This window comes from Carassius carassius, chromosome 30, assembly GCF_963082965.1.
Source record: "Carassius carassius chromosome 30, fCarCar2.1, whole genome shotgun sequence".
Lineage (NCBI taxonomy): Eukaryota > Metazoa > Chordata > Actinopteri > Cypriniformes > Cyprinidae > Carassius > Carassius carassius.
Window position 1 is genome coordinate 9,820,825 of NC_081784.1, and position 14,317 is coordinate 9,835,141.

Sequence of the window (14,317 nt, forward strand, 5' to 3'; positions counted from 1 at the left end):
ACATGGCTAAATCGACCCTGCGGGCTCGATTAGCTCAAACCAGCCACGATGCTCCACCCGCTCCGCCTCTTCTCTCTCAAGTGCCACGTAAGAAACGCCGCGATCAGAGAATGCCTGAGCATACTGCTACACGCGAGCTCACGCCGGAACACTCCCCGCGTGCCTCGCCCGCTCTCTCTCCTTCGCCTGTCCTCTTCGTGGACGAGCAGCGCCAGTCCCTGCTCACCAGCGCCCCCTTCTCCTTCGGAGCGCCTGAGGCGGAAGAGGACAGACACGACAGCCTTTCTCTCGCCGCGTCCAGTAGTGAGGAATGGTCGGGCTCCATTGCGGACCCCCCCCCCTCTACAGCACCCAGCTGCACCGGACAACGCGCCGATATCGACGCGGAGCTTACTCGCGTGCTTACAAGGGCTGTCAGCGACCTTCAGCTCGACTGGTCTCCTCCAGACGAGCCCGCTAAAAGCAGGCTGGATGAATGGTTCCTGCAGGGGCGCCCTTCGGCCCCTCCGCAAAGAAACGCCCCCTTCTTCCCGGAAGTTCACAATGAACGCACGAAGTCGTGGAAAGCCCCATTCTCCGCACGCTTGAAGACTTCTGTCTCGTCAGCGCTCTCCTCTGTCGACGGCGCCCGAGACCATGGTTACGAGAGCCTCCCCTCTCTCAAGGAGGCTATTGCTGCACACCTCTGCCCGCCCTCAGCCGCTGGATGGCGGTCGAAGCCTGTGCATCCATCCAAGCCGTGCCGCACCACCTCAGCTCTCGCTGGCCGAGCTTACACCTCCGCTGGTCAAGCTGCTTCGGCTCTACACACCATGGCTGTGCTGCAGGTTTTTCAGGCCAGACTTCTCCGTAACCTGGACGAGTCTGCCCCAGATACCTATGACTTTAAAGATCTCCGCAGCGCTACTGATCTAGCCCTGCGTGCGACAAAGACCACAGCACAAGCGATCGGCCGAAGCATGGCAAGCCTCGCTGTTTTAGAGCGACACCTCTGGCTCACGCTCACGGAGATGAAAGACGCCGACAAATCCGCCTTTCTCGACTCTCCTATCTCGCCTTCCGGCCTCTTTGGCCGGTCGGTTAAGGGTTTCGCTGAACGCTTCACTGAGGCTCAGAAAACGTCACAGGCAATGAGACACTTCCTGCCGAAACGCTCTAGCTCTGCTGCGGGACGCCGTAGAAATGCGCCGCCCCCTCAGACCTCGAAGCCATCGCAGCCAGACTTACAGTCTCGCCCAGCGACCAAAACCCAGCACCGCTCTCGCTCTACGAGCCGCAAACCGCCAGAGAGACGGGGACCTCGGCCCAGGATTGTGCTGAACCCCGAGCCTCCGAAGCCCTCCTGACCTTCGGGCTGAAAAGACCGTGGTTAAGTCCCGCTACGGCCGGACCACCACACAAGAAACCTCACATGCTTCCTCCAATCCCCTCACTAAAGGCGGTTGGAGATGTCTATACTGCAGTAAACGAGCCTGTTACAATGCACGCACGCACGCCTGCACACAAACGCCGTTTTCACAGCGACCTCAATAAAGCACAAAAAGAGCTTTTTCTATGTAGGCAGTGTGCCCACTACACAGTACGCACCCCTACATGTATACACACTCCCCCAAGTGTCACAAAGACTCACTCGGGTCTCCTTTCATGCCCACCTTCCCGCTCGCGCCGGAGGTGCTCTAAATGTAGCGCGCGTGCCCACTTCTCAGTGCGCAACCCTACAGATAAGCGCTGTCACCACAGTGTTACAAGCACAGCATACTCGAGCTACTGGTCCCCTCATAACAGGCGGCCAGTGCCCGAAGCACATTCAACCCATAGCCGCACGAGCCGCTGCATGGCAGGCCATCCCCGGCATATCAAATTGGGTTTTGAATATAATAAAACGAGGTTACTCGCTCCAGTTCGCTCGCAGACCGCCGCGCTTTCGCGCCGTGGTCGAAACGAAAGTGAAAAGCGAAATGACACACGTCCTTCGCGCCGAACTGATAAACCTTCTTGCAAAAGGGGCGATAGAAACTGTCCCCCCTGCGCAGCGCGAGTCAGGCTTTTACAGCCGCTACTTCCTCGTACCAAAAAAGGATGGCGGTCTCAGACCCATCCTAGATCTCAGACGTTTGAACAAAGCGCTTATGACGCGATCGTTCAAAATGTTAACTACCAAACAAATACTCGCGCAAATTCGCCCGAGGGATTGGTTTTTCTCAGTGGATCTGAAAGACGCTTACTTTCACATTCAAATAGCACCCCATCACAGGCCATTCTTGAGATTCGCCTTCGAGGGGCAGACTTATCAGTACATGGTTCTTCCATTCGGCCTCTCCGTAGCGCCCCGTACGTTTACACGGTGCATGGATGCCGCTCTCGCACCCCTGAGAATGCGGGGAGTGCGAGTATTGAACTACCTCGACGACTGGCTAGTTTTAGCCCATTCCGAGGAACTACTGACGACACACAGATCCTGGATCCTCAGCCATTTAGAATGCCTGGGTCTCACGATCAACACTGTCAAGAGCGCTCTGTCTCCCAGCCAGAGGATTTCCTTTTTGGGGATAGACATAGACTCTGTGACATGTACAGCGCGTCTGACGTCACAGCGCGCTCTCACTATTCAGCATTTAGCCGTGTCGTTCAAAGCCGGGTCTCTTTACCCGCTCAAACAATTTCAGGAAATGCTAGGTCTGATGGCATCAGCCTCTGCGGTTCTCAAACTGGGCCTGCTGCGCATGCGCCCACTACAGCGCTGGCTGAGAGACTGTGTTCCAGCGCGCGCCTGGATTTCCGGCCGCGCGCGCATCAGGGTGACCCACGGCTGCATCACAGCTCTGGCCCCTTGGAAAATAGCCAACTGGTATCAGTTAGGCGTAAGCACGGGCGCTGTCTCGAAATGGAAAGTAGTCTCGACAGATGCATCCAACCTCGGTTGGGGCGCCCTGTACGAGGGCAGGTCTGCCTCCGGCCTCTGGTCGAGCCCGGAGCGACTGTTACACATAAACTGTCTGGAGATGATAGCGGTCGAACTATCCCTGAAAGCTTTCCTCCCATTTTTAAAGGGCCACCACGTTCTGGTCAGATCAGACAGCATGTCAGTGGTGGCCTACATAAATCGCCAGGGTGGTGTCAGGTCAGAAACCTTGCACACCCTGACCGAGCGTCTTCTGACATGGGCACATTACAATCTGCGCTCGCTAAAGGCAGTGCATGTACCTGGCATCCTGAACAGGGGCCCGGACATGCTTTCCAGGGCGAATGTTCCCCCTGGGGAGTGGTCTCTTCACCCACAGACGGTTCAGTTGATGTGGAGCATCTTCGGCAGGGCAGAGGTCGACCTCTTCGCCTCAGAAGACAACGCTCATTGCCCAATATATTTTTCAAAGAGCAGGGACGCGCTGGCCCTCGATTGGCCCAGACGCCCGCTTTATGCCTTCCCACCGGTCGCGATGCTACCGCAGGTCATCGATCGGGTCAGGAAGAGCAGATGTGCTATGCTGCTAGTAGCCCCACTCTGGACGACCCAACCTTGGTTCTCCGAGCTGATGCAGCTGTCCAGTACAGCCCCATGGCCAATACCGCTGCGGAAAGATCTCCTCACGCAGCTGAAGGGCGCGCTCTGGCATCCCCACCCCGAACTTTGGGCCCTTCATGTATGGCCCCTCAACGGGTACCCGGGAACCTCCCTGAGGGAGTGTTAAAGACCATTACGGAAGCCAGAGCGCCCTCAACCAGGCGCCTATACGCGCAGAAATGGTCAGTGTTCTCCACCTGGTGCGGGACACGGAACCTAGACCCTCACTTATGTGACGTGACGGAGATACTCTCCTTCCTACAGGAGCGTTTAGATGCGGGCAGATCCCCGTCTACGCTCAAAGTGTATGTGGCAGCCATTGCAGCTTCTCATGCTCCGGTGGCCGGCCTATCACTGGGAAAAGACGAACTGGTCATTCGTTTCCTTAAGGGAGCTCGTCGGATGAACCCTCCCCGACCCTCTTCAATCCCTTCCTGGGACCTGTCTACGGTCCTAGAGGCCTTAAAGGGCCCCCCTTTTGAACCGCTTCAGTCTGTCGATATGAAGCTTCTTTCGTTCAAAACCGCTTTTCTACTGGCTCTGGCCTCAGTCAAGCGAGTGGGGGATTTACATGCGCTATCTGTAAGCGCTGACTGTCTCGAGTTTGGGCCTAATGACTCCAGAATCATTCTCAGACCAAGACACGGCTATGTCCCCAAGGTGCTCTCAACACCGTTCAGAGCGCAGGTCATCTCGCTGTCAGCCCTTTCCTCGCAAAGCGACGAAAGCAACGCGAGCTTCATCTGCCCCGTCAGGGCTCTTAAAACCTATATTGCGCGCTCCGCCTTATTCAGGAGGTCGGACCAGCTCTTCATATGGTTTGGTGGGCGCACCCGAGGTCTCGCCACCACGAAGCAAAGCCTATCGCGATGGATAGTAGACACTATCTCGCTGGCTTACAAATCTAAGGGCCTTCACTGCCCGTTCGGCATCAGAGCCCATTCCACCCGAGGTATGGCCTCGTCATGGGCGTGGTCCTGCGGGATACCACTGGATGATATCTGTGCGGCGGCAGGCTGGGCCTCTCCATCCACATTTATTAGATTCTATAATCTGCAAGTCCCTGCCCTGCAGGCCAGGGTACTTTCTATATAGACGTGCTAAGCCTTATCACGTCCCCCTTTTTTCGTTCCCTATATAAAGCTCACTAAGGTTGGCTGTTGGGACTGGGATTTCTCCTGCTATAAAGCCCCGAGCTCTCGCCTCGGGCTGTGACAGGTCGAAGTTCCCGAGCACGCACGGCGTTTTACATTGTGTTCCCATAGCGTAAGCTAGCTTACGCAGTACGAGAGTACTCTCGAAAGGGAACGTACTCGGTTACTAACGTAACCTCGGTTCCCTGAGATGAGGGAACGAGTACTGCGTAACCTGCCGTGCTATGTGCTCGGACCGGGTGATCGCTTCAGTCGATTTAAAACCTGATCCCTATGGTGAAGCGGTGGCTTATATAGTTCCAGCCACGCCTATTTTGGCGCGCTCTGACGTCCAATGGGCGCGAAGCGCCCCCATTGGTTCGTTACTCTCCGCCGCCTCACCATAGGTTGCTGCAGTTGCCGCAGCACAGCCAATAAGCGCGCGAGCCGCTTCGCTTGGGTCTGCTGTGCTGCAGCACTGCGTTTTACATTATTTAAAAATTAAGGATAATTTTTGGCTTCATATTCTCGAGAAAAGGGGACCTTTTCCCATAGCGTAAGCTAGCTTACGCAGTACTCGTTCCCTCATCTCAGGGAACCGAGGTTACGTTAGTAACCGAGTACGTTTTGTGTAAACCTACTGTAAACTGTAGCAAAACCATGGGCATCTCCTACGATGACGACTGAATAAATTAAATGGATGTATTGATGCTGTATTATTGTGAGTGAAGTTGTGTCTGAATTATTTTTGTTGTTTTGACATGACTGTGCCAGTAATATGTGGACCATTAGCCTTTTCACACTTCTGTGTTTCTGCAGCTGTTCACATCTGACCAAAATGCTTTCTGTAGCATGAGCATAATCTCTAATGCTTCCTTGTCAGATTCTGTGACCCTGCTGTAAATTTGTGTCTGTTCATATTAGAGCAAAGTGCTTTCTAAAATAAGCATTTTCTAGAGATTAGACATCATGAGAGGGAATTCAGGTTACCTTAAACCATTCTGTGTGAAATAGAGAGAGCTAACAGATTTCTAAAACCTGTTGTATGGCCTCGATTTAGCGACACTACTCAATATCTGCAGCTGTTCACAGCAGACCAAAATGTTTTCTAGAGTATGAAACAAGAAATTAGACATCATCAGAGTGAATGTTTACAAAGTGTTTTGAATTTTTAAAAGCATTTTTTCAATTTTAGTGAAAAGGGCCTATATAATGATTGATAAATTTGTGTGTTTTCAGGAGTTTGAGTTGTGTACCCAGTGGGTGCAGATGTATCCAGTCTCCGATCAGTCTCGAATGCAGCTGCAGACCGAACACCTGCTATACCTCCTAGAGCAGAATCACAAAGAAGATGCTCTCCAGGTGTGTATGTGTGTTTTTATTATTTCTGTTGGCTTCTATTGTATAGAAACATTCTACTGTGTCTGTATCTAGTGTTATGCTGTCAATGATCAGAACGCAAATTGTACTATGCATATGGAAGGATATACACTAGCTTTGTGATTTGCTTTGTAACCTGTTATTCTAAACAAAAAGGGTCTGTGAAGAGCACTATATAAAATGACTTTACTCCTCTCTGAATGAAGCTCTTGGAGGCTCTCTCTGATTCCGTGGGTTTGGAGGTTAGTGAGAGAGCCTTGGATCGAAGACCTGGATTAGCTGCTTGCCACTTCCTGTCAGACTACCTCACCCTTCACTTCCAGAGTCAGATGACCCCAGCGCGAAGGCGCCACATCAATACACTTCACCTTGGCTCCAAGGTAACAGTGTTTGATTTAACCAAATAACACACTGATTCAGCTGCACCAAGAAATGCTTGTGACAGAATAGCGTGGTGTGTGTGACTGTCGCAGGTTCTATTGACTCTACCCGAAGCATCTCGTCAGGACTATTTTTCCCTGCTGTCTGATCCGCTTCTCATGCTGGAGCAGCTGCTGATGAATCTGAAGGTAGACTGGGCCACTATTGCCATCAGTACTCTACGGAGCCTTCTGCCGGCACAGGACGCCGGTATCACCCACCAACACATTGACACCCTACTGGCAGAGTATGCCCAGAAGGCTCTTGATTTTCCTTATGCACCAAGATTGTTGTCACGTTCTGGTGAGTTGGAGCAGTGGATCAATCCTTTTCAACATTCCTGTCAATGTTATTAGGTGTGAGGCCATTATATTGCAATTCTTTTTTTCCAGTAATCTATTTTTCTCTGTCTCAGACTCTGTCATTAGTCTACAGGATGCATTTCTGCAGTGTCCAGCCCAGGAGAGTTGCCCATCTTCTCCAAGCCACACCCCTCCTCCATCTGCAGGTATAAGCCACACCTCTTCCTTTGACCTAACCTCTGCTTTCTTATGCACATCCTAATTAGCATGCACCAGCAGCCAGAAGATAAAAAAAGGCTAGTTTTTAATTAAAAACTGATAATATAATGGAAAACACTGCATGGATTAAAAAAATTGGAACAACTTTTAAAACAGTAGGTGTGACAGACTTGCCAACTTTTAGAGAAAGAAACAGTCATCATAATCATACAATAGACAACTGAGGATCACACACTAAAAGACTTTTTAGCTTCAGACTAATATTATTTTCAGTCAGAAAATGTTTGATTTTTTTTTTGTGCCTGTTTTAGAAGAACACATTATTTTCGTTTGTCATGTGTCCGTTACAGCGAGGAACGTGTTTTTGCATGAATGTGTGTTTGGAATGACTTGAAAGTCTGTTGAAAGTGTGTGATCCTCAGTCAATTAGTGTATGATGCCCATTTTATCTGTAACCATTTACAAAGTCAGCAAGTGTATGATGCCGTGTTATCTTTTTCACGTTACCGTGTTTTTAAGTCATGTTTGCAATTTTCTTTAGGCAGCACACCAAAGCACACACCTTCCAGTGAGAGATACCATAGTGGGAAGAAGATCCGGCAGCTGGCCACACCTTTCACCCCTCCGGAGAAAACCCCTGAGCGCAAGGACTGGATCCCAGACCACAAACAGCACATCTGTATGGTCTGCCAGAGGGAGAGATTCACCATGGTGAGAGAAGCAGAGTGTATGAGTGAGATGGGCTGTGAATAAGCTTATGTGATAGGATGTGCTCCTGCTGTGATTTCCTGTTCTTTTCTTCATTAGGCCTCTCTGAAAGAATTTGAGTCTTAACATAAACCTTCTCCTGTGCCAGTTTAACAGACGGCACCATTGCAGGTGCTGTGGCAGACTGGTGTGTCAGTCCTGCTCCAGCAGGAAGATGGTTGCAGAGGGCTCTGAAGAGCCTGTCAGAGTCTGTGACCAGTGCTACAACTTCTTCCGCCCAGAGTAAGACACATGCATACACACATTTTAAAATCACACTTCATACGTGCACAAGTGGTCATAGGGTTTTTGTGCCATTAATGAGCAGCAAATCATCATATTAGAATAATTTCTGAAGGATCGCGAGACTGAAGATGTAATGACTTCTGAAAATGTAGCTTTGCCATGACAAAAATACATTACACTTTAAAATATATTAAACCATAAAACAGTCATTTTAAAATGTAATAATATTTCCCAATATTACTGTTTTTAATGTATTAGTGATCAAATTAATGCTGTCTGGGTGAACATAGGATACTTTTAAAAACATACAAAAAATCTTAATGGCCCTGAACTTTAGAAAAATAGTGTATTTGTTTTAGAAAAAAGGATTAAAGAACTGTTAAGGAACCAGAACCATTGAGAAGACAGAACAGGATCTGGATTTTATATACTATACGATTCCTAATTGTAATACAGCTAAATTGTGAAGCTTCTCACCTTAATCTAGGTTTTTTATGTTCCTTGATCTCTTATGTTATGTTTATTGCAGCTCAGATGAGAAGTTCGAACAGGGGGAAGGTAAATTTTCCTCTGTTTGGTTCATGTCACACACACAAGATATTTTTCATTCTAATCTTTGAGGTTTACAAATCTCTTTGTTATGACAAAATGATGATGCCTTTACTCGGATGATTATTGCAATATTATAATCAAACTTTTTCTCAGTAGTTGGCAGCCCTGCATCTGCTGATGGAGTCCTAAATTGGGTTCTCAGTCTGCCTGAGGTTCCACAAAAGCAGTACCGCTTGAGTCCAAACCCGGCAGAGAACCAGCAGCTGAAGAGCGAATTCTACTATGAACAGGTGTGATTCTCTGCTCACAATGGAGCTGAAGGATTGCTTGTTTTGACAGTGATTGGTTTAAATGAGATCTCTTTTATATGGTCTCATTTATATTTCTTACAAATTGTCTCTCTGTATGTTAAAGGCACCCAGTGCATCACTGTGTGTCACTATACTGACGCTTCACAGTGATCACGCATCCTGCGGTCAACAGCTGATTGGCCACTGCCGCTCACTCTCCCGCAAACTGACCAATCCTGAGGTGGATGCACGTCTGTTGACAGATGTGATGCATCAGCTGCTGTTCAGTGCCAAACTCATGTTCGTAAATGCAGGATGCACCCATGAGCCGGCACTCTGTGACAGGTGAGAAACACACAGCTTTACTTGTGCAAACTTAATGTACAAACCCGAACCCTCAAATGTTTAAATTGAGAAAATGTATCATTTTAAGGAAAACATGAGTTGATTTTAAATTTCATGGCATCAACACATTTCAAAAAAGTTGGGACAAGGCCATGTTCACCACTGTGTGGCATCACCTCTTCTTTTTATAACAGTCTGCAAACGTCTGGGGACTGAGGAGACAAGCTGCTCAAGTTTAGGAATAGGAATGTTGTCCCATTCTTGTCTAATACAGGCTTCTAGATGCTTAACTGTCTTAGGTCTTCTTTGTCGCATCTTCCTCTTTATGATGCGCCAAATGTTTTCTATGGGTGAAAGATCTGGACTGCATACTGGTCATTTCAGTACCTGGATCCTTCTTCTACACAGCCATGATGTTGTAATTGATGCAGTATGTGGTCTGGCATTGTCATGTTGGAAAATGCAAGGTCTTCCCTGAAAGAGACGACGTCTGGATGGGAGCATATTATGTTGTTCTAGAACTTGGATATTCCTTTCAGCATTGATGGTGCCTTTCCAGATGTGTAAGCTGCCCATGCCACACACACTCATGCAACCCCATACCATCAGAGATGCAGGCTTCTGAACTGAGCGCTGATAACAACTTGGGTTGTCCTTGTCCTCTTTAGTCCGGATGACATGGTGTCCCAGTTTTCCAAAAAGAACTTCAAATTTTGATTCGTCTGACCACAGAACAGTTTTCCACTTTGCCACAGTCCATTTTAAATGAGCCTTGGCCCAGAGAAAACGCCTGCACTTCTGAATCATGTTTAGATATGGCTTCTTTTTTGACCTATAGAGTTTTAGCCGGTAATGGCGAATGGCACGGTGGATTGTGTTCAGCGACAATGTTTTCTGGAAGTATTCCTGAGCCCATGTTGTGATTTCCATTACAGTAGCATTCCTGTATGTGATGCAGTGCCGTCTAAGGGCCCGAAGATCACGGGCATCCAGTATGGTTTTCTGACCTTGACCCTTACGCACAGAGATTGTTCCAGATTCTCTGTATCTTTGGATGATATTATGCACTGTAGATGATGATAACTTCAAACTCTTTGCAATTTTCCTCTGAGAAACTCCTTTCTGATATTGCTCCAATATTTATTGCCGCAGCATTGGGGGATTTGGTGATCCTCTGCCCATCTTGACTTCTGAGAGAAACTGCCACTCTGAGAGGCTCTTTTTATACCTAATCATGTTGCCAATTGACCTAATAAGTTGCAAATTGGTCCTCCAGCTGTTTCTTATATGAACATTTAACTTTTCCGGCCTCTTATTGCTACCTGTCCCAACTTTTTTGGAATGTGTAGCTCTCATGAAATCCAAAATAAGCCAATATTTGTCATAACATTTCAAAATGTCTCACGTTCAACATTTGATATGTTATCTATATTCTATTGTGAATAAAATATAAATTTAGGAGATCTGTAGATTATTCCATTGCTTTTTTACTCAGTTTGTACAGTGTCCCAACTTTTTTGGAATTGGGCTTGTGATATTTTTTGTGTTTTAATTTCAAAAGCATAAACTAGAGTAAGACCAGAATAAAACCGATAAGAGTCTCTTATGCTCAAATGTCTTTTCTGCTCACCCACACTGCATTAATTTGGTGAAATGTATTGTTCTTCCACAAAAAATAATTTGGTTCTTCCAAAATATTGTGAAATAGTATAACAATTAAAAAAAATTGTACTTTGTTTTAATATCTTTTAAAAGCTGAATTTTCAGTATCATTACTCTGTCACATGATCCTTTAGAAATCATTTTAACTTGCTGATTTGGCACTCAAGATTTCTTCAGTTCTGCTGGTTGCTAAATATTTTTGTGGAAGCAATTGTACTTTTTAAAAATAATTTTCTAACATTATAAATGTTTACTGTCACTTTTGATCAGTTTAATCCGTCCTTAATGAATAAAAGTACACTTTTTTTTTACTGACCTCAAACTTTTGAAAAATAGTGTATCTTTGTATTTTACATGTATTTTTTGTATTAGCTATATCAGTAAGGTGGATGTGTTGAAGATCCTAGTCAGTGCAAACTACAAATATATTCCGTCTCTGGACGATATTCAGGAAATGACTGCAGTGACACGTCTGCGCAACCAACTGCTAGAGGCAGAATACTACCAGCTGGCTGTGGAGGTGAGTGTTTACTCAAGATTTAAAGTAATAGTTCAGTCAAAAATAACCTGAATGTCATCATTTACTCACATTCATGATTTTCTTGCTTCTGTTGAACTCAAAAGGAGATGTTGGGCAGAATGTTCATGCTGTGAATGTGGTTTCTAAATAGATAGTAGATAAATAATAATACTAGATAAATCAAAAGAAATAATACTAGATTTTTTTTTACCAGCTGTGTTTTTACAATCATTTTTTGTTTATAATGCTCAGGTGTCGACTAAGAGTGGACTAGACCTGAACGGCGTTTGGCAGGCGTGGGGTATGGCGTCTTTGAAGGCTGGAAATCTGAGTAGGGCTAGAGAGATATTTGCCCGCTGTCTGAAAGCACCAGTAGATGGGAACCAGCTAAACCATGGAGTGAGACTTCTGCAGGAGATCGTTCAGCACCTAGAGTCCACAGTCAAACCCACTCTGAGCACGGTAATGCTACACCCAGACCCAGAGACTTGATTTTATGGGATCCTTGACTTGACAAGGGTGTTTCTAAACTCACTGTCTGTTTTTGTGTTCATTTTTTATATAGACTGTGGATGAGGACATCCTGGCCTCTTTGCGTGAGCTGGAAGAGGCTCTCTCTGATTCTGCTCCTCTAGATGGAGTAGAGAGCAGAGTTCAGCAGTGTGGCTATTATCAGGAGTGTCTGTTTTACCTGCTCTCTTATGGCACACACCTGAGCCTCATCAGCTTTTACCTGCGTCACGACTGCCTGAGAGACGCACTCACCCACTTACACAAAAAGGTTTTGTAAAATTACAGAGCAATTTATACCTCACAGATTTATTATTAGAACTACACTACCATTCTAAAGAAAGAAAGAAAGAAATACTTTTTCCGCAAGGCCGCATTAATCTAATCAAAAGTGATTGTAAAGACATTTTATAAATTCCTATTTCAAATGATAGCTGTTAATAAATACAGAAAAAATTAATCCATCACATTTTCCGCAAAGATATTAGGAAGCACATTTTCAATATTGATAATTGGCTAAAGTAATGGCTAATGAATATTCAGATTTTTTTTTGCCATCACTGAAATAAATAGCATTTTAAAATATATTAAAATAGAAAACAGTTCTTTGAAATTGTAATAATATTTCACAATATTGCTGAACGGTCATGTAATCTTAATTATACATTAATAATATAAATAATAATTTTTTTTGCATATAGCATAAGATAATATATAAAGATTCTCTCTCTTTAGGAGTGTTCAGAGGATGTGTTTCTGGAGGGCATCTTTCAGCCCTGTCTTGAATGTGGGCAGTTGGGGGCTTTGCAGGGTCTTTTAGAAGCTCTAGACTCCACGCTGGAGACCTGGGGCCGTTACCTTCTTTCAGCCTGTCAGTTACTGCAGCGCAGGGGACACTACCACTCTCTGTACCAGCTCCAGCAGTTCATGATGGTACTTAAAAACACACATACACTTTCTCTCTTGCTTTATAGCATGCTTCAATAATCTTCTCCTTTCTATTTGTAGGATCACATTCGTGCCGCTATGACCTGTATCCGCTTCTTTTCTCATGGTGCTCAGTCATACCTGCAGCTGGGAGAACAGCAGCATTGGCTGATTCGAGCCAAAGAGCACCTGAGAACTTACCTCCAGGAACAACAGAGCCGCAGGAAATCACACAGCTCTTCTTTCAGAAAGAAAATGAGTTCCACTGATGTCTCCAGGTATTAAAAGGTTTTAATCAAATTGTTTTTAGAATTATATTTATTAGGGAGAAATTAAACGGCTTAATATAATTTGCTACTATTTGCATTATGTATAATAACACACACTGAACTGATATATTAAGTCAGTACTGGTAAGAGTTTCCATTAAGTTCCTTAGTATTTTGCCTTCGGGCTATTTTTGTGTGGTAATGGAAAATAAATGTTGCAGGCACATACACACAATTGAGCTGCAGTTGGAAGTGACACGCATCTTACACCGCTATGAAAGCTCACCATCCAAGACAGCTGTAGGTCCTGCCCTCACAGGGAAGAGTGTCCCACCCACTCTGTTTGGAAACAGCCCCATGAAGATGGACGTGGCCTGCAAGGTGAGCTAGGAAAACATGCTCTTCTGTATAGACGCAGTCTAGTCCATTTGTTGCATCTCCTTCCATATCTGTGTGGTTACATCAGTGAAATTTTTGCAATATTTAGATGACAAAAATGTCCATTGTCAATAGTTTAGCGATGTATGAAGCACAGCTCACGCAGAAGTCTTTCTGCTCAACAATATGCCAAATATGCATGTCCAACTGGAACCCATTGTGAAACCCGTGTTAGGAAATAATTTACGCAGAATTTCCAGTTGCATGGATTTCCATTGAAATGGCCGGATTTTGCCTGTGAAAATTTGCAGAGCAATGCTAAATGGTACATTTTGTAGGTTGCGTTTAAGACAATTCTTGAAGTCTTGCATTTATAGTATTGAATATATGAAGGTGAGGGGAGGGTGGAAATGTTGCATATCAATTTAAATAAAACTAAATCAAAGATATTTAACTAAGCTATCGAAATGAATCAATAAACCAATTCATTTTTGCTCTTTTCTGGTTTGTGTTATATGTGTATATTATATTTCTAAGTGTCCAACTGTAAGTATTTCCCTGAATGGATTTTACACATTTAATTTGGAGCTGATTGCATGAGCTGATATATAAAGAAATATATGGGATTTAAAACATTTGATATTGGCCCAAATCAGATGCCAAAAATTCTAATGTTTTTGCTGTTGACATGCATGCAACAAGATCTGGTCTGTGCCTAATATTTACACTACCATTCAAAGGTTTGGGGTTGATTTAAGGAGACTTTTATGAAAGAAGTCTCTTATGCTCACTAAGACTGTGTTTATTGGATTGAAAATACAGTAAAAACAGTAATATTGTGAAATATTATTACAGT

The 14,317-nt window shown here is 45.4% G+C and overlaps 1 protein-coding gene across 2 annotated transcripts in view; it reads left to right on the forward strand.

Annotated features, from left to right (window-relative positions):
* Positions 1 to 14,317, forward strand: part of LOC132110576 (zinc finger FYVE domain-containing protein 26-like) — a 29,934-nt gene that overhangs the window by 13,356 nt on the left and 2,261 nt on the right. For both annotated transcript variants that reach the window (XM_059517289.1, XM_059517290.1), the window contains 15 exons: positions 5,935 to 6,057; positions 6,282 to 6,455; positions 6,549 to 6,798; positions 6,911 to 7,003; positions 7,558 to 7,727; positions 7,873 to 8,006; positions 8,539 to 8,567; positions 8,715 to 8,851; positions 8,976 to 9,196; positions 11,231 to 11,378; positions 11,631 to 11,840; positions 11,944 to 12,159; positions 12,624 to 12,821; positions 12,897 to 13,093; positions 13,305 to 13,464. In XM_059517289.1, coding sequence (XP_059373272.1) covers positions 5,935 to 6,057; positions 6,282 to 6,455; positions 6,549 to 6,798; positions 6,911 to 7,003; positions 7,558 to 7,727; positions 7,873 to 8,006; positions 8,539 to 8,567; positions 8,715 to 8,851; positions 8,976 to 9,196; positions 11,231 to 11,378; positions 11,631 to 11,840; positions 11,944 to 12,159; positions 12,624 to 12,821; positions 12,897 to 13,093; positions 13,305 to 13,464 — 2,460 coding nt within the window. The remainder of the gene's footprint in view (positions 1 to 5,934; positions 6,058 to 6,281; positions 6,456 to 6,548; positions 6,799 to 6,910; positions 7,004 to 7,557; positions 7,728 to 7,872; positions 8,007 to 8,538; positions 8,568 to 8,714; positions 8,852 to 8,975; positions 9,197 to 11,230; positions 11,379 to 11,630; positions 11,841 to 11,943; positions 12,160 to 12,623; positions 12,822 to 12,896; positions 13,094 to 13,304; positions 13,465 to 14,317) is intronic.